The sequence below is a fragment of the Anser cygnoides genome, chromosome 17 (genome assembly GCF_040182565.1).
Source record: "Anser cygnoides isolate HZ-2024a breed goose chromosome 17, Taihu_goose_T2T_genome, whole genome shotgun sequence".
In the NCBI taxonomy this organism is placed as follows: Eukaryota; Metazoa; Chordata; class Aves; order Anseriformes; family Anatidae; genus Anser; species Anser cygnoides.
This window is the reverse complement of record NC_089889.1, coordinates 2,894,422-2,911,672: the sequence shown is the minus strand read 5'-3', so window position 1 is coordinate 2,911,672 and position 17,251 is coordinate 2,894,422. Positions and strand designations below refer to the sequence as shown.

The following is a 17,251-nucleotide window of genomic DNA, read 5'->3' as shown; positions in this document are numbered from 1 at the left end:
TAATGCTGCTAATTCCCCACTTCATCTCTGCTTGCAAAGTGCCTCCTGCTATCTAGGAATATCGGTGCGCTCCTGCACCGCCGTCAGGAGCAAACCAGGGCATTTCAGAATCGCTTGGGAAGTTAGGGTCGCTGCATCTCTCCTGAATTTATCGGTTTCCTTTGCATCTTTAGAGGGGGGCATGCTGCTTCAAACTCCAGATCTTGCGTGTGGACAAAGCTTGGACTAAAATCCCCTGATAATAGCTGAGGTGGCACAAAGTGACAGAGAAGCCCGTTGCACGCTTGCTGCCGCCTTTCTTTTTTTTTCAGTCTGTTCAGTCCCTCTGTTGGCTTTGGCTGGTTTATTCCCAGGACTCTGCATCGCTGCACCCGGTGTGTGAAGAGGGCCGTACCTGGCTGAAGCCAGCCTGGGCTTCGCGTTTTGGGACCGTTCCCTGACTAATTTATCTGTAGGGGGTATTTTCTTGCCACTCTGCCGTCCTTTTATGCATGACTTAGCTTCCCAGCCGAATGAAGAAGCCTTTGAAGTTAGATTGCAAACCAGCCGTCCCTTCCCCCCTCTGAAACAGGGAAACCAGAACAGCCATTGCTGGGGGAAGAGCTGGCCGTGTTACGTGGTTCCCCACCGTAGCACCTCTTCTTTTCCTCTTTCCTTTTTCCTTTTCCTTTTCCCTACAAGAAACCCTTTTTTCCTCTTAATAAGATCTCCTTTAAGACTTAAGGGAAAAGGCCGGGGTCCCGTGAGAAGGTAAATCCACTTTTAGGGCGTTTTATGCGTGATGAAACGTGAGCAGCCTCCCGGTTCTCCCACCGCCCTTAAAGCTGGATCTACTTGTGGTTTTAGTGTCAGAAAGCCCTGGAGGTGAACGACGAGACCTTTTCCCTTTGGGAGCAGTGGCGCTCTGTGCTTCCCCGCCTCCGTCCCTCCCTCCGTGCACTGAAAAGCCGCGGGGAGCTCCTTCCTCGCACGCTTCCAAACCGCCCCGTGCGGCTTCTCCCCATCCGTGGGATGGTCAAACGAGAGGCCAGCCCCCGAGCTGCCACACTGCGAGGCACAAACGAGCGTTTCCTCACCCCCGTCGCCGTGTTTTGGGGCTGACAGGCATTTCTGGGGGATTCACCTCTGTCCTTCTGTGCTTCGAGGCATCCACTTAGAGTTTCCTCTTGGCATTGGGGGGGGAAATAGGCATAAATTAGGCCGGTGTTTACAGTGCTGTTTGTTTGCGATGAGCGCTTGAATGTTTTTGTTGCTTGTTTTACCTGTTGAGCAGCCTTGGAGGTGTGAGGAGGACAAATAAGCACCAGACCAAAGCACAGGCTGAGGCAAGGGAGTGTGTGTCAGGTAGGGCACTGTCACTTCTTCGAGCCTGAGTTCTCTTTTCCAAGCAGTGAGAGAGAATTTTGCAATCAGTAATAAAGAAACCCAAACACCCAAGTAACTTCTCAACCCCCCTGCAAGAAATCCTTGCTCCATTGCAGCCGTTTTGGTGCCTGTTGTTTGCAGGGCACGGCGACGGGTCGTGCGATGGGATCACAGAATCGTTACCGTGTTCTGCTCTGCTTCGTTTGCAACCTTTGTCCGAGAGTCAGACTTGCAAAGAGCCGTACAAATGTACAGCTGTATAGAAATCGTGCTCTGCTGTGCTCGAGATAGCAACCCATGTCGTGAAGGTATTTATAAGCGCTCATCTGTAATGTGTTAATCTTTTAATTTGCCTTTTCCTGAGCCGGGCATTTCGTTGCAGCGCGAGTACACCTGAAAGCTATCTCTGTCCCAATTAAAAGCTGCAGCGATCGTAATCGCACGCTCTGGCAGCGGCAGGAGGAGGCCGGGAGCTCCCTTTGCTGCCCAGAGGAGGAGGAAAGACGTGACTAACCAGCCCGGGGAGGAGGCAGCAGACAAACTTCAGCCCCGATGCAGGCTGCAGTGGTGTTGTGCTGGTTGGCGCGAGCTACCGCAGGCACTGACGGGGCACGGTCGCCTGAACAAGCTCGGGAGCTCTCCTGGGAGCTGGCAGGCAGTGCTTTGCTCTGATTTTGCAGCTGGTGAAGCCCCTCGGGTGGCTCTGCCCTCCCGCACACCGCCAGGGCAGCGCCGGCGCGGTGCCACCCTCGTGCGCGTTCCTGCGGAGGGAGATGCGTAATTACAGGGAGCCGAGCCCAAAATGTTCGTGCGGGTTGTAAGCACGGGGCCGAGTCCGTCTGGGTCACGCCTGACACCAAGAGGTGCGGGCGCTCAGCACAGCACCTCCGCCCTCCGCCGTGCCCCATCCTGTGAGCTGAGGGCAGCTGGGAGGCACGGCTGCTGCTCGGTGCTGCGCCTGCGAGCCCTCCTCTAGCAAAAAGCAGGTTAAAGATGGGTAAAGCAATGCTCCCTGAAGCCCTCGCCCTGCTCCGGTATGTAGGTTTTGGACAGCAAGAGGTATTTCACTGTGTTAGCAGTGTGATTCTCTGGGCCGAGCTCGAATAGGCTTAAATACGTTTTTTTAAAGGAGTTTTGCATTGGAATCACGCCTTGGAAGGAGCAGTCGCAGGTGACTGGTTTGCATCCTCGGGCTTCCCTTTTGTTCCGGACGATGCAGTGAGGAATGTCGGTGACAGGTTTGAAGTGGCTCGCTCTCCAATGTGTTCGCAGGAGCCTGGCAGAGCGAGCGGTGCGTTACAGAGCGCGTGCTACTTCCACCCCGGGATCGCAGCGCGGTGAGCCGGGGCCGGGTCCTCGTCAGGCCGGCAGCACGGCACGGGGAGGCAGCCGGAGGGACCCAGAGCCCCTTCCCGGCACCGTCAGCACTCGCTGTGCGACCCTGCTCAGTCCCCACCTCGCTGCCTCTCCCTCGCCTCCGGAGGGTTTTCCTTTCCCTGCTTTTTTGTAAGGATGAAGGCTGAGGCGCGCTTACTCGCGAACGGTTTTAGATCCTTGCATGGACTTAATCCAAAAGCAAGTGATGACTGTTTGACAGTCGGTAGGGTTATGAAAACTTCATTTCTCCAAGAACTGCTTCCGATTTTACATCTAGCTTTATTGAAAAGCTGCTGCTTAGCGCTTCAAGTGGCGAAGATTGTCAGTATGCAAGTATGCAGCTTTCGAAGTTTTAGGTTTAAGGAGTGATTTTGTTTTTTCCCCTCACGTATGGTTTCTGTGCGTGCAAGTTGCAGTAGGCGCACAGGTTTCCTTCTTCATGCAAGCCGGGGATGCTTCCCTTTGTTATAGCCGATGACCTCGCACGGTGCTGAATGCCTCCGGTCCTGCATTTCAGTGTTCGGGTGCGCCAGAGCTCGGCCAGGCTGCGTCAGTGATACAGGTTGCCCGCCCGGACTGCGGGTAACTTGGTGCCACTCAGAGTATTTAAATGAAATCAGCCGCGAGCTGATGGTATTCCAAAAGCAGTCTGAATCCTGAGCAAGTTCTTATACCAGCGCCAGGGCCGGGAGGGAGCCACTCTGCACACCCGCAGCAGCCAGCGCTGCCTGCAAATAGTAGGATGTAGTTTCTTTTTTCTGCAGGTACGAACGTTTGCTTGCTGCGTGCCGGGTATTGCTCCGAGATAAGGCCCTTACCCTGCGTTCAGCGGCTCTCTGCCCTGCTCAGACCGAGCAGAAGCAGGACCTCAGGATGTTCCCTCCGTGTAACCGAGGCTGTGCCAGTGCCGAGGGTGGCAGGTAGCGTTTGGATGAACAATGAATGAGGCCATTTGTAAGCAGTTACGCTGACTCGAGTCTCTCCCAACAAATCTGCATCATTAAAACACCTTCGGAAAAATGTGTCATGCATATAATTAAATACCTGTTTTGCTAACTCTTAATTTAATTAATGCAAAGTGAAGATGGCAGCGCCAATTAATTTAGCTGGAATTGGCTTTTCTCTCAGTGGGCTGAAGGGAGGCTTTCTGGAGGCACGATACCGGCTGCCCTCAGAGGCGTGCAGGTGAACTCCAGGAGTGACTGACACCATTTTTTGACAGTGATGGAAATGACATCCCCAGAGCAGCACAGAAGCCAGCTATCGGATCGCTTTTTTCCCCGGTAAACGCAAAGAGGGAAGGCAGCTAGAAGGCAGTTGCTCTGGGAGGAGAGCTGAGCTGCTTTTCAGCCCTACCCTGAGAGGTATTTGGTAGCAGCCGCAGCAAATCCAGGTTCAGACAGGTGAACGAAAAGAAAACCATGTAACAAAAGATATTTCTGTCTCCCCTTGATTTCTCTTTCTGTGCCTTTATCTGTCTCACTCAGTCGGTGCCTGTGTTTTTCCCCCTCAGATACAACTTTCCTCTAACTGCTCATCCGCTTTAAATATTAATTCCTCTTAACTTTCTTTAAAGACTTCCTTGTAGAGGATCTTCTTTTGGTTTGACCTCTTTGCTAACCTCATGTATTCCCTTTTTTTTTTTTCCCCTGCCCTTTTTGGTCTTTTTCTCCCTGCCGTTAAATCCCTTTCTCTTTCCCTTTCCACCTTGCTTGGGTTAAAACCGGAGCACAGATTGTGTTCGCTGTGCAAGCGCAGGTGAGCTGTCAGCCCCACGCCGCAGGAAGCAGGGAATCTGTCGTCGCTTCTTGCAGACCCAAATGAGCACCAGAGGAATTAAAAAAAAAATAAAAATAAAAAAATCTTTCAGCCTTCCAGAAGCGCTCGCTGTTGCTTTAGCAGTTCTCGTTTCAGCTCAAGCGAAAATAAATGGCTGTATGAATGAAGAAAGGTAACGTGCACTGCAGCGTGGAGGCTGCCACCCCCTTAGCTTCAGGTCTGCTGCCCAGGCCAAATACGAAGCTGGCTTTGTCTGTCTTTGGTCTGAACGCTCCTGGCTTCCCATCCCGTGCTGACTTTTAGCCTTATCCAGCTTTTGGAAGCGGAGCCAGCGCTTTTAGCAGTGCCTTTGGTGTTCGTTACTGACAAATGGGGTCTGTTTCGTGGGAAACTTGTTTACACCCGCTCCGGGCATCTGGTTTGCTCTTCCTTTGCTCCGTGCAGTGGAGCTGCGTTAGCTGAAGCCGCGGGACGTCCTTTCATTGCCCGCACCCTCGGCGTGGGACGTGACCGCGGCTGAGCAGCCGGGGAGGGGACGCAGGGTGTGAAACCCCAGACCTCTTAGGCAGCCGTGGGCAGCTCGAGGGGGAGATGACACAGCTCGGCTCTGGAAACACTCAAGCACGATGAGATATTACTTCTTTTTTAGCTGTTTGTTTCAGGGACACAGAACAGCCCTGGGAGCACCTCCCTGGTGTACAGACGCACCAAAGCAGCTCAGCAGCTTCAGGAGAGCCCCCGCTCGTCCCGCGGGCAGCATTCGGTAGCGCTCACTGCAGGGTTCGCCAGGCACCAGCTCCACTCTGTGCTTCCAGCTGTTCTGCAGGGGTAAACGGGGGTCTCCTGGTAGAGCTGGGAGGCAGGACACCTTCAGATGGGCATCTGCACTCAAACCCTGAGTTGCTTTTTGGGGTGACCGTGCGGAGCGCAGTGCACGAGCCCGTGGGCTCGCGCTGCAGCAGAGGAATGCGGGGAAGCCGGGCCGAGGGGAGGTGCTAGGACAGGAGGATTCGCAAAGCTGCTGCTGCAAGCGTTGTGCTCAGCCTGCTCTCTGGTGGTGGCTGCCGTAGCAGAGATGACCTTTGATAAAAATGCGAGGCATTTGGGTTGATCTGGGTAGCCGTGGCTGCTCAGCGCCGTACGGCTACAGCTCACAGCGGAGTCATCAACCCGGCTGCTCGTGCTTTTGTTTCCTTACCGCTGTCCAAAATTGCTAGGTGAAATAGGAAATCGCAGCAGAGAAGGAGAGAACTGCCGCCGGAGCTGTTTGCCAGCAGCTCTCCCGGTGCAGGCTCTCCAGCATCTGGTAAAGGCTGAGCTTCATTGCCCTTTTCTTTCGGATCAGGGAGACCGGTAGGAGAGCAGACATCACACCTGCTGGCACAAAACGTGGAAGAAACAAACGTCTTTGGGATCTTCGTTCAGATTTGGCTGAAAACGGCCAACAGGTTCCAAAAAAAAACTATTGTCAGGACTGAGATATAGAGAGGCCCTTCAACGTCACCACTTAATCGCGGGCTCGTTTCCTCAGCTGGGCTGGAGCCCACGGTGCCCAGGAGAGCTTCTGCGCCAAGCAGCGCGGGGATGCTCTGCGTTTAGATCAGCCGGGGGGTGACACGCAACTGTTCGGGCTTCTTCGTGCGAGGCTGTGGGGAGGAAGGAAGTGCCTGGTACGTCGTGTGAAGGGTGCGGGCCCCGCACGCTTGTAGGGAGCCTGGGAGAGAAGGTCACGATGAGTGCTTCTGCTTTTCAGCCCTGAAAACAGCTGGGTGGTGGTGGCTGCCGCAGGACTGGCGGGTTTTGCCATTTTCAGCTGGAACAAAAAAGGAAGAATGGGAGAAACGGTTTTAGAGAAGGTAGCTTGGGACCCTGCCAGCCCACTAGTAAAAGGTTGGTTAGCCCCATTTGTGTCGCCTAGGTAAGCTGTTGGCGTGTTGGATACGTCTTCCAGTGGGATTTGGTTGGTGCATTTCATAACAGGCTTTGGTTTAACGGTACCCGAGGGATGTGGCGACCGTCCGTGGGGTTTCTTGGTGCTGGAGACACCTTCAGGCTGAAGTGTCTGTCCCACATCACACACGGGTGTCACCGCTGGCTGTGTACCGAGGATGGAGCTGGGGGGGGGCCTCTCTTGTACGGGACCAAGTCGGGCAGCTTCGAGGCCCCAGGACGAGCAGACGCCCTTTGTTTTCATCTCATTTCCATCCTTTTGGTGGTGGAGGTGGCACATCATTTTTGCATTTTTTATAACTCCGTCTTTATTTCATGAGGCTAACATTCATTTTGCTTAGAAATATGACGTGTGCTGTGTCTTTGAATTCCAGCATTTAAGGCTCTGAAGTTTAAAGGCAATTTAAGCAGATTCAGGCTCTTTTTTTTCCTGCATGAATCGCTTTGGCCCGGTAGACAACTTTTGGTAGCAGCAGCCGTGTGGAAGTATTGTCTTCGCACAATTGGAGGTTAAGAGTTGACAGCAGATGGGCCGGGGAGAATAATACAAAAACACGGACGTTCTTTGCGCGTGCTAAAAACTAAAGAAGCAGAGCTCGTGGCGCAATGCACCTGTCAGGGTTAGATGCAAATAGGAGGTAACGTACCTTGCAGTGAAAGGCGGTTGGACTGCGTGTGTGTCGCTGATCACGGGAGCAGTTCTTCCTCTTGCACAGAAGCCAAGGTTTTTGTTCGGTTGGTACTGATGCTCTTTTAGAGCGCTGCTACCTCTCTGCTTCCTGAGGTCTGACATGGAAGAGGAAAGCTTCAATAGGCACCAGCTGCTCAACGGGCCCTGGCTTTGCAGAGCGTCGCTTGCTTTCCTCCAATTCCAATTAAAACGTGGGTTAAACTTAGCCTTTGTTTGAAGCAGCCAGCGCCGCGGTGTTTAATGCAAAAAGGAACGTGCTTCTCACCTTTCCTCTCTCTTTTGCCGCAGGGTCAGCACTCTTCGGGGGAGGACATGGAGATCTCCGACGACGAGATGAACCCCGCGCCCATCACCAGCGCGGAATGTGCCAAAACCATCGTGGTGAACTCCTCCGTCAGCAACACGGCCGTCATGGCCCCCTCGATCCCCCCCATGCCGCCGCCGGGATTCCCTCCTCTTCCTCCTCCTCCGCCCCCCCAGCCGGGCTTCCCGATGCCGCCGCCGCTCCCCCCGCCGCCGCCCCCCACTCACCCCGCCGTCACCGTCCCCCCGCCGCCTCTCCCTGCGCCCCCCGGGGTCCCCCCGCCTCATATCTTGCCTCCTCTCCCTCCGTTCCACCCCGGCATGTTCCCCGTCATGCAGGTGGATATGATAAGCGTCTTGGGCAACCAGTGGGGCGGCATGCCCATGTCCTTCCAGATGCAAACTCAGATGCTGAGCCGCATGATGCAGGCACAGAACACGTACCAGTACCCGCCTTTCATGGGGGGGCGGATGCAGTTCGTGAATCTTCCCCCCTACCGCCCCTTCTCGATGGGAGCAGCTCTCGGTCGTGGGCAGCAGTGGCCGCCGCTGCCCAAATTTGACCCCTCGGTTCCACCACCGGGCTACGAGCCGAAGAAGGAAGATCCTCACAAAGCCACCGTGGATGGAGTCCTCCTGGTCATCGTGAAGGAACTGAAGGCTATCATGAAAAGGGACCTGAACAGGAAGATGGTCGAAGTGGTAGCGTTTCGGGCATTTGATGACTGGTGGGACAAAAAGGAACGGCTGGCAAAGGTAGGCTCTCGCCTGCGGTGTGCTGGGTCCTGGGGAGAGCTGTTCACGGTGCTTGTGGCCAGGGTGTGGGCAAGCAGGGGTCTGGGACTGAATTTAAAACCAAACCAAAACCTGAAATATCACAGTAACTAGAATAGAAGCGAGAATTTAAGCCACAGAATAGCTGTGCTGTGAGAAACCCCATTGCTCGAGGCTGCTGAAATTAATTGGGAGGCAGGTATGTCCCTCACCTGCCTCCACGCCTGCCCACGGGGCTGGTTTTAACCCCAGGAGGGTGGCAGGAGCAGCCCGGGAGCAGCAGACGTCAGCCCACAAGAAGGTGATGCTGCTGCTGCAGGCGCCTGCCTCGGGACAGGTTAGCACCCGGGTATGAAACCTGGCTAATTTCTGTGGCGTCACTCCACGTGTCCGGGGATTTGGTGCTGCTTTGCCATCAGAGCAAACGCGGGCTGGGAATTTCGGTCCTTCCCGAGTGTCACTGCGGCCCTGCTGGGTGTCTCTGCAGGCTTGTCCTGCCAGGCGGGTTTGTGCGCTCCTGTCAAAGCTGAGCTCCACTGAGCAGTAGTTGTAGGACAGGGACAGCTGCTCCTGAGACAGAGCGAGGGAAGAGAGCTTACAGCACACACCCGGGAGAGTCCTCTGCCGTGCTCCTTCTGGGAGAGCCTTCACAATTAAGGGAGCTTGCTGTTAAACTCTAAACGCCCAGCCCTGTCCTGCTCCCATTCTTCTTTCCCTTTCCACTCTTTGTGCAGCAGTTCCAGGGCCTGAAATTTGAGAAGTGTAGCAGATTGTTTTTTTTGCTGGTCTGGACCACTGGTGGCTGCCTCCAGGAAGGGGTTTGCAGGAGGAAATGACCCCAAGATCAGGAGGCAAACAGGCAAGGGCTTCTTACGTCTAAGAGGAAGCTGAACTTTAGCTCCCAAAAACACAAAGTCAGATGCAGCAGGAGTGCTTGAAACCATGGAGCTGAAACGTTGCGTTTCCCACTCTGTGTGACAAGGTCCGTGAGTATTCCCAGTCCCCTGCCCTCCTCCCGCCTCCCCAGTGCTCGTACACGACAGCGATTAATTCAGGAGCTGAACGTTGGCCAAATACACGAGGAGTTCCAGGGATTAGTTAAGGCAGCAGCCTCGCATGAGTCGTCTGCTCCTTCCTCAGCCAATTTCCAGTGCGCCTCGGCCAGCGAACAGCTCTCGTTTTAATATGCAGCGAATCTGACTCTGGCAGAAAAACCTAATGCTGTAGAAAGGGCCGCGCAGTCTCCACGGTGAGTGTTACAGAGAGCTGCTTTCAGAAAGAAAAAGAAAAAAAAAGGAAAAGCACCACAACCTGCAGGTACTTTCTGTTTCAGATGCCACTTTTCTGGGCAGCACCCTCACCACGTGCTCTTGTAGCTGGTCGCGTGTTACCCCTAGTGCCTGGGGAGCTCCTGGGCTTTCCGGAGAGCTCGGTGATGCTGCTGCCCAGCAGCTGTTGTATGGCGGTGCCATTTGCTCTGGGTTAGAGCTGGCTGCTGTGCCGTGTGGCGGGAGACCCAGTCCCTCTCCTCCCGACTAACGCGCTGGGCTGCTGCCTCCTACCAGTGTTGCGTGCTGACAGCTTCGGGGGAGGCCCCCGAGCTTCCAGGAGAGCGAGGGGACGGATCCCACAGGTAGCTGCAAAGCAGCAGCTGAGGAACCCAAGAAATTGTTTGGAACTCCGCAGTGAAGGAGCAGAATCAAGTCGAGGCAGGCCTTTGGAGGCTGCTCGGGCTCTTCTCTATCGCTCCGGCTGGATTTTGCACGTTCCTCCCTCACCTGGAATTCGCAGCCCTCGTTGGCCAGGGAAGCTGGCTGCTTTTGCCAAGAGAAAACAAAAGAGGAGGATTCAGCTTAAATGGTGCCTTCTCGTTCCTGGTGTCTTTTATGACCCTGGGCTCCTCGGTGGCACCTGGAGGTCGGTTCTCCACACACTGCCATCACTGGTTCTGCTAGAACGGACCAGGACCTCTGGGCACTGTTTGAGCTGAAAGGTTATCAGCACACAAATGGCCCACCAAAAGCAGGCCCTGCATCCGCATTTCCTCCCTCCTGATGATTTTAAGTGGAGCTCCTTATATAATTTTTCCTTACTGATTATTAGTAGTGAAAGAAACTGTATTATTTTCAGAGCTTTGCAAGTATAAATAAGACAGCATATGTGCTTGTTTACGTCTTTTTTTCTCTAAAAATAAACGAAGCAGATCTGTAGGGACAGCTATCTTTTAATATCTCCTGTCCTTGGCCCACCAGCTGCAGCAGCCCTCCTGTTACAGGAGATCAGAGCCGGTCTGTGGCAGCGCAGGAGCTCCGCCGCATGCCAGCTCCTCCGGCAGGTGTGTCCCTCAGGTCAGAGGCTTCACAGGTCTGCTGTCTCCCTCCTTGACCTTCCCCAAATGTAAGAGCAGGAAGCCTTGTGGGTCTTTTTGTTTTTTTTTTTCAGACTGCCCAGCACTGTTCAGGGTTAGTAGGACAGTAAACAACTACCTACACGATGTCTGGCTGCCCCTCAGCTTTCAGCAACGCCCAAGGAGGCAGCACGCTTGTCACCTCCATGCCTCGGCTTCTCTCTTTCTTTCTCCCTTTTCTGGCTGCTGTATTCCATCAAAGGAATTGCCTTGGCTGCTGACTGGCTGCTAAGACGTGTGGTGCTATAGGTGAAGGGTGGGAAAGCTCAAGGTAAGGCTGGTGTGCTAGGTCAGGCGTGATGGAAAAATGTAGAGGAAGAATGCTGCCGGGAGCACGTAGCTAGGGAAGGCAGCACGTCCCGTGGGCCTCCTCTGCCGGAGCGAGGGGAAAACTTCCCCAAATCTGGTGCTGGCTTTAGGTTTGAATGCCTGAATAAGATGCTTTTAGCAGAGTACCAGGAACAACCAGCCCTCCCTGGCCGGGAAGGGCTGCCGCCCGGCTTCCCTGCTTGATATTCCCACTAGCCTTGTTCTTTATTAGCAGGAGAGCTGAGCTTAAGCTTCCTCTTCGGTGATTACAGTCAGCTTCAGCAAATTAGCTCTGTTAGCGGCGGTAAGAGAAAATGACTTTTAGGCGGTGTTGTACCACTGACTGATGCCAGTGAGCGCTGCCCCCGGTGCCCTTGGCTGAAGACGAGCGTGATGTGCTGCTGTACACGATGCTCTCCCTGCTCGCCCACCTCTCCAAGGCTGCAGGTGCTGAGCTCCTGCTCTTCCTGCATGCCCCAGCTCAGGTGACAAGGGTTTGTTGTGGCTGAGCAGAGATCAGGCTGTGTGTCCTTACTGTGGTTTGTAGCCCCTTAGGTGTTTCCCCTAAGTATTTTGCTTTTCCTGTTGTCCGTGACTGGAGCCTTCTGACAGTTTTTGTGCACATAGACTGTGGTTGCTGACCAAACACAGGGTGCGTGTGACTTCTGACTCGCTGTATTGTGCCTTACACTAAAAAGAAGAAAATATCCCCAACTACAAGGTCTAAAGCTGCTTCTAGTGATGTTGGTTAGCAAGCGAAGGCAGATAACGCAGCTTTAGGCTCACTTGCCTGAGGCATGCTTGGGTTATTTGCGAGAGGCGTGTGCGTAGCTGCATTGCTCATACAGCTGTGGTCAGACCAGGAGGGCTCCGGCAGCGGCTGGGAGCTCGGGGGTGATGGTGTACGAGGATGGTGGTATACCTCAGCTCCATGGCTTCCCTTCAGAGTACGGGACACTTGTACAGTAGCTGCTCCTTGGCACTTGGTAGCTCCTGCCTGGGTGGAGGAATGTGTTCCCTCGGGTTGTCGAGTCTCAGGTTCATGTCTGCCCCTCTTCTTCCCCTTTCATCCCTCCCTGTTCCTGCCTTTGCTTCCAGCATCTGTGCTCGATTCTTGGCTGTTCCAAAGGTGGTCACTGTGGTCCCCTTGCTGGGGAAACCTGAAATGAGCCACAGGGGCTAATGGGGACTGCTCATTTCCCTTGTCCTCTCTCGTGAAGCACATTGGCCTGTGTTAAGCTGCATGCGAAGAAACTGAGATCATGTTTTAAAACACTCGGTGAAGAAAGCAAGAGTCCCTGTTTTGCTACTTGACAGCATGACGACTCCAAACACAAGATGGCTTGGTGTCCCAAGCCACTGCTCCAAGAATCCCAGCAGGTTTGTCTTTGGCACTTGTAGTGCCTTGTGCAGAGAAAATAACTTCTTAAAATGCAAAGGGGAAAGAAAAGGCTTCTTGAAGATGGAAAGGTCTCGTTGTCCAAGAGGAGCTTCTGCACCTTCTCCCTTTGAAGTGGTGTGACCAAGTAGTGCATCTCCAGATGCCCTTGCCTTCAGAGAAACTGATGCCTGGGCAGGGGGGTGGTATTTCACAGACCTAAATGGCTTCTGGACTTTATGTGCTCCCCAGGAAACTTTTCCTCTTTTAAAGTGTATTTTTTTTCTCTGTTGCAGGCATCTCTCACTCCAGTGAAGTCTGGAGGCGAACTGGAGGAGAAGCCAAAGCCGAAGGATCGAATCACATCTTGCCTCTTGGAGAACTGGAACAAAGGAGAAGGCCTGGGATATGAGGGGATCGGCTTGGGCATTGGGTTACGAGGGGCCATCCGGTTGCCATCCTTCAAGGTAAAAACAAAGTTGTCTTCATTATTACTAACATTCCTTAAAGGAATGTTAGGAGGATAGACCTAGTAGGTTTGTGTCCCAAAGCCTTACAGGCTGTTAGCCCCACTCTGTGTCCCTAAGGGGTTCCTTTCTGCAGCATCCCTTCCAACCCACCAATAAATATATCGTGAAAAGCAAGGCTGCTCTTCCCCAGCCTTAGCTTTTCATCTGCCACTTGTGTGAGCTGTCGTTACAGATCTCTGCTCTGCAAGGTAAATGGGACATTTGCCCGTGTTAGGATGCAGCATTTCAGCGTGGTTGTAAAAATATGCTTATGTTAGTAGTGCTTTACATGGTTATTTCTTCGCTTAGAACTCTGTAAGCAGAGTTTATTCAGAGCTGGATTTACCGTTCATAATAGGCCTGTAACACTGAGATCTCTGGATTTTGAGGCTTGGCTGTTTTGCATGTTAGTTGTAACGTCTTGCAATTTGGCAGCTGAGTCACACCTAAATTTTAAATTAAAGTGTTTTCTGCCTCACGTGAGTTTATGGAATCAGACTTGCAACTATAGGGTCACTTGAGCATTTTCACTTCCTGGCAAGAAGTAGAAGCATAAAAACCGAAGTCTCTTAAAAAGAAAAAAATAAAAAGGTGGGGTGGGGATGGAGTGAGGGGGGGTAGAATAGAGCCCTTCATTGAAATCGAAGTTTTGAGTGCAGAGAAGATGCAAGTAAGGGTTTGGGACTAAAGACTCTGCAGTCTTGATGTAGAACGAAACTTGCATTGAGGTTCTCTAAGATGTCACAGACTCAGGCTCTCTGTTCTGTTACAACTCAGACACATCCATTTGTCAAAAGCATTCTCTGTCAGGTTCAGAGTACCTGGTGGTGACATGCACCATGCTGGTATGGGAAGTGTTTTGATGCAAATTGAAGGGGTAGAGTTTCATTCACAGTGAAATTTGTTTGCAAGCAAATAAAGGGATCAAGAGCTGGGGAAGTGGCCCTTGATTCCTGGTGTAAGTCACACTGGCAAAGTTAGGCAGTAGCAGTTTATTTAAGAAGTTGATTTCTGCTGTTTCTAAACTCTTAGAAATGCTAATTTTATCTTTTGTTCAGGTGAAAAGAAAGGAGCCACCTGAAGCTGCCTCAGCAGGAGATCAGAAGAGAATCCGGCCTTCTACTTCTGTTGATGATGAAGATGAAGGTTTGCAAAGCACATTTGTTTGAAACACAAGAGCAGATGCAAGCCACATGCGAGCTGAATTCTTTTAAACTTCACAGCAGTGTGCTCACTTACAGTCAGACACAGAATCAAGGATCTGAGCCAAAACCCTGCCTCTCACAAAACTCTAATCAGCTGGGAGATGTCTTCTCTGGATTCAGTTATCTTAAATTCACTGGCGGGAAATTTAAGACCTGCATTTTATGAACGCTTGTACCCTATTTTAGATTTGCTGATGCAGAGCTGGTCACCCAGTAGAGGGAGCTCAGATTAGTTCACGGACTGTGTTCCGGAGGCATGCTTGCAACTCACCGTGTATGTTGAGGGAGAAAGCAAGTAAGACACAGTTTGCTCAGCTTATTTATTTATTTTTAAGTAACTTATTTGCCAGAGGAATCTGTTTCCAAATATTTTAACTTTTTTTTTCCCCCCTGGAAACAGGGAAGAGTAGAGATAAGAGTATTCAAAGCTTGATGTCTTTATTTCGCGTTAAAAAGTGGATTCACATTAGTTGTGCTATAAACTCGGTTCAGACTAACAACTGGCTTCAAGCCAAAGTACAGAAGCAGGGTTTTGTTTAAAAAAAGAGAAGGAAAGGCGTTAAAATCATTAAGCTTAAAAAACATAAGAACCGAGGTTAACCAAGCATCTTTCTCATAACACAAATCCATCAGTTCTTCAAGAAATAAAGCAAACCCAGAGTTTGTTAAAGCATTCGTATCCCTTAGTGTGTCCCCGTTTAGGGAAGCAGTACAGGGAGTTTCCCAACATGAATCATGTATTCTGCTGTGGCACTGCGCACAGAACTCTTCTCCAAGCAGTACCAGGGCAGCGTTGGGTAAGACAACCCCTTGGCAAGGTCCCCGTTGGCACACCACGGTGCCATGGTGCCGTGTCTCCTTGCTGCTCTGCCTGTAGCCTGTCAGCTTTGGCTACCTTTTGGCATTTTGCCATCCTTGGGACTTTCAACGCCCTGCACCCAGTCTCACCCTCGCTTGCACTGTGAAATTGTTAAGTGCCTGTGAGCCTGGGGACTCTCACACCGCGTGCACACGTTGCTCCTAACTTTGATCTTCCCAAAGCAAAAGTTTCCGTGATGTGATCAACCCTTTCCCTCCATTGAAAGTATTTGAGGGCAATTTCCTTCTTGTTTTTCCTCACCAGAGTCAGAGAGGGACAGGGATGCTTCCGATGCAACGTCTGACCTGTCAAAGAAGGATGCAGAAGCAGTGGGGCTGAGGCGGCGACCAGCAAGGCCGCTGGAGCTTGACAGCGAGGGGGAAGAGGGAGACGAGACATCGGGGAAAGAAGAAGAGTCCTCCTCAGAGAAGGAAGAAGAGCAGGAGGAAGAGAGAGGCTTGGTGAAAGCAGCACCTGGAAAGGTGTGTTGGTTTGTGATCGTAGTTTTGCATGCTGTCTGTCATTAAAAGGGGTCCTGGTAATTCCGGATCCCAACATTACCTTCTCTAGAAGGTGTGCGCTCCTCTTCGGGTCTGTGCTAAAATAATTTCTGCAGGATTATTCACCCTTCTGGTTCTCTGATCAGTGTCTCTGAGAATCACTGGCGATTACTGCAGTGACAGCCAGGTCTCAGGGTCAGACACTGCTCATTTTTGGTAACGCTTTCCTGTAAAGGAGGAAGAGGAGGATGAGGATGAAGAGGACGATGAAGAGGATGATGAGGATGAAGAGGATGATGAAGAGGATGATGAGGATGAGGAGGACGACGAGGAGGAGGAGACAGGTGTTGAAACAAGTGACAAAGAGGAAGAGCAGGACTCCGAGGAGGGTAAGCAATTCCAGGGAAAGCAGCGAGTGTGGCTTTTGGGCCAGGTGCGGTCTCCCTTTTGCACTCGTAAGCCAGATTTTATCTGTGCACCCTCTTTCATCGAAAGGCGGTTTCATACAAGATAATTTATACAGGTATAAATAATCTTGGTAGAACTCCGTTAAAGAGGCAGTCCGCCAAGAGACCCACCTGGCAGGGCGCCAGGCAGCGCTAGGTCTGCTGCTCACGGAGCCGCTTGTTGCATGGCTGGAAGCATCCCAATACTTGGTTTACTAGGCCCTGCAAAAGTAAATAAACTGCGAGGTGATTTCTTCAAACCCACACGCTGTTGTTGATGCTGTTACGGTGTGGGAATGATATTTGTTCCTGTAGAAGGCCCCGATTAGTTCTGCTGCCTGATGTCATTAAATGACGGTAATTTGTTCTTCTTGTAGAAGACGTGGCGAGTCCCTCATCTTCCAAGGCTGAAGTAGAATCGTCCGATGAAAGCGAGGACTCCTCTGAATTTGAATCCAGCTCTGACTCAGACGAAGATGACGATGAGGATGATGAAGATGAGGAGGAGGAGGAAGAGGAAGAAGAGGAGGTGGCTGAAGATCAAGACAGAGAAGCCATGGTTGCTGAGACAGAGCATGAACCTTCCAGTCACGAGCTTCCTGATGATGAGAGGGAGACCATTTTGGAGCTGTATCCTGTGGATGACTACATGGATGCAACGGGCTTGGGACTCACAGAGCCAGCGTTGGTGGAGAAGGATGAGGGGATGGAAGAAATCAAGGCAGGAGAAGGTGAATGTGGTGAAGTCCCAGAGGCATCTATTGCTGCTGAAACACTCAAACACTTGGTTATGGAAAGAGACCAGGAGACCAAACTTGCACTGTCTCCCATCTGTGGGCCAGGTATGGTCTTCCGCGTGGTTTGGCACATATCACATCGCCAAGTACAGTATTCTCACAGCCTCCAACACATATGGTTTTGCATTTCCCTTGTGCTCTCTTCCTCCAGCATTGGCTCTAGGCTAGGGATTGTCTGTAGAGGGGAAGAGGCCTGTGCAGAACTTTCCTTCCTAGTAAGGACTTCTGCACAAGGCATCTGGTACTAAAAATATGGCGGTTATTGTATCCAGAACCTTATCCTGGGCCAGCGTAGTCAGTGTGCTGCAGGAACTGAACAGTTGTCATCATCCGAGGGTGACTGACTGGGTGGTGTGGTGGGTGAAGCTCAAGATAGAAAAGTCATGGCTGCTAAAACAGAACAGGAATCTGTGCTTCCTGAGTCACTACTGGCTGTTGTTGGCTTTAATACCAAAGGAGTGTGTGACTGGAGAGCTGTATGGGGCAGGTGAGCGGAGTCTTAGAATTACATCTGGTTCCTGGTACTCTTGTTTTGCTTTTCACTTAGTCATTTTAAATGAAAGAGATCCCCAGGTTTGCTGGAAAAAGAAAATCATCTTAAT

General features: G+C 51.9%; 1 protein-coding gene across 1 annotated transcript in view; it reads left to right on the top strand.

Moving 5' to 3' along the window:
• Positions 1-17,251, top strand: part of SETD1B (SET domain containing 1B, histone lysine methyltransferase) — a 49,749-nt gene that overhangs the window by 20,819 nt on the left and 11,679 nt on the right. The window contains exons 7-12 of the mRNA XM_048073836.2: positions 7,451-8,221; positions 12,630-12,800; positions 13,901-13,988; positions 15,171-15,388; positions 15,642-15,795; positions 16,230-16,694. Coding sequence (XP_047929793.2) covers positions 7,451-8,221; positions 12,630-12,800; positions 13,901-13,988; positions 15,171-15,388; positions 15,642-15,795; positions 16,230-16,694 — 1,867 coding nt within the window. The remainder of the gene's footprint in view (positions 1-7,450; positions 8,222-12,629; positions 12,801-13,900; positions 13,989-15,170; positions 15,389-15,641; positions 15,796-16,229; positions 16,695-17,251) is intronic.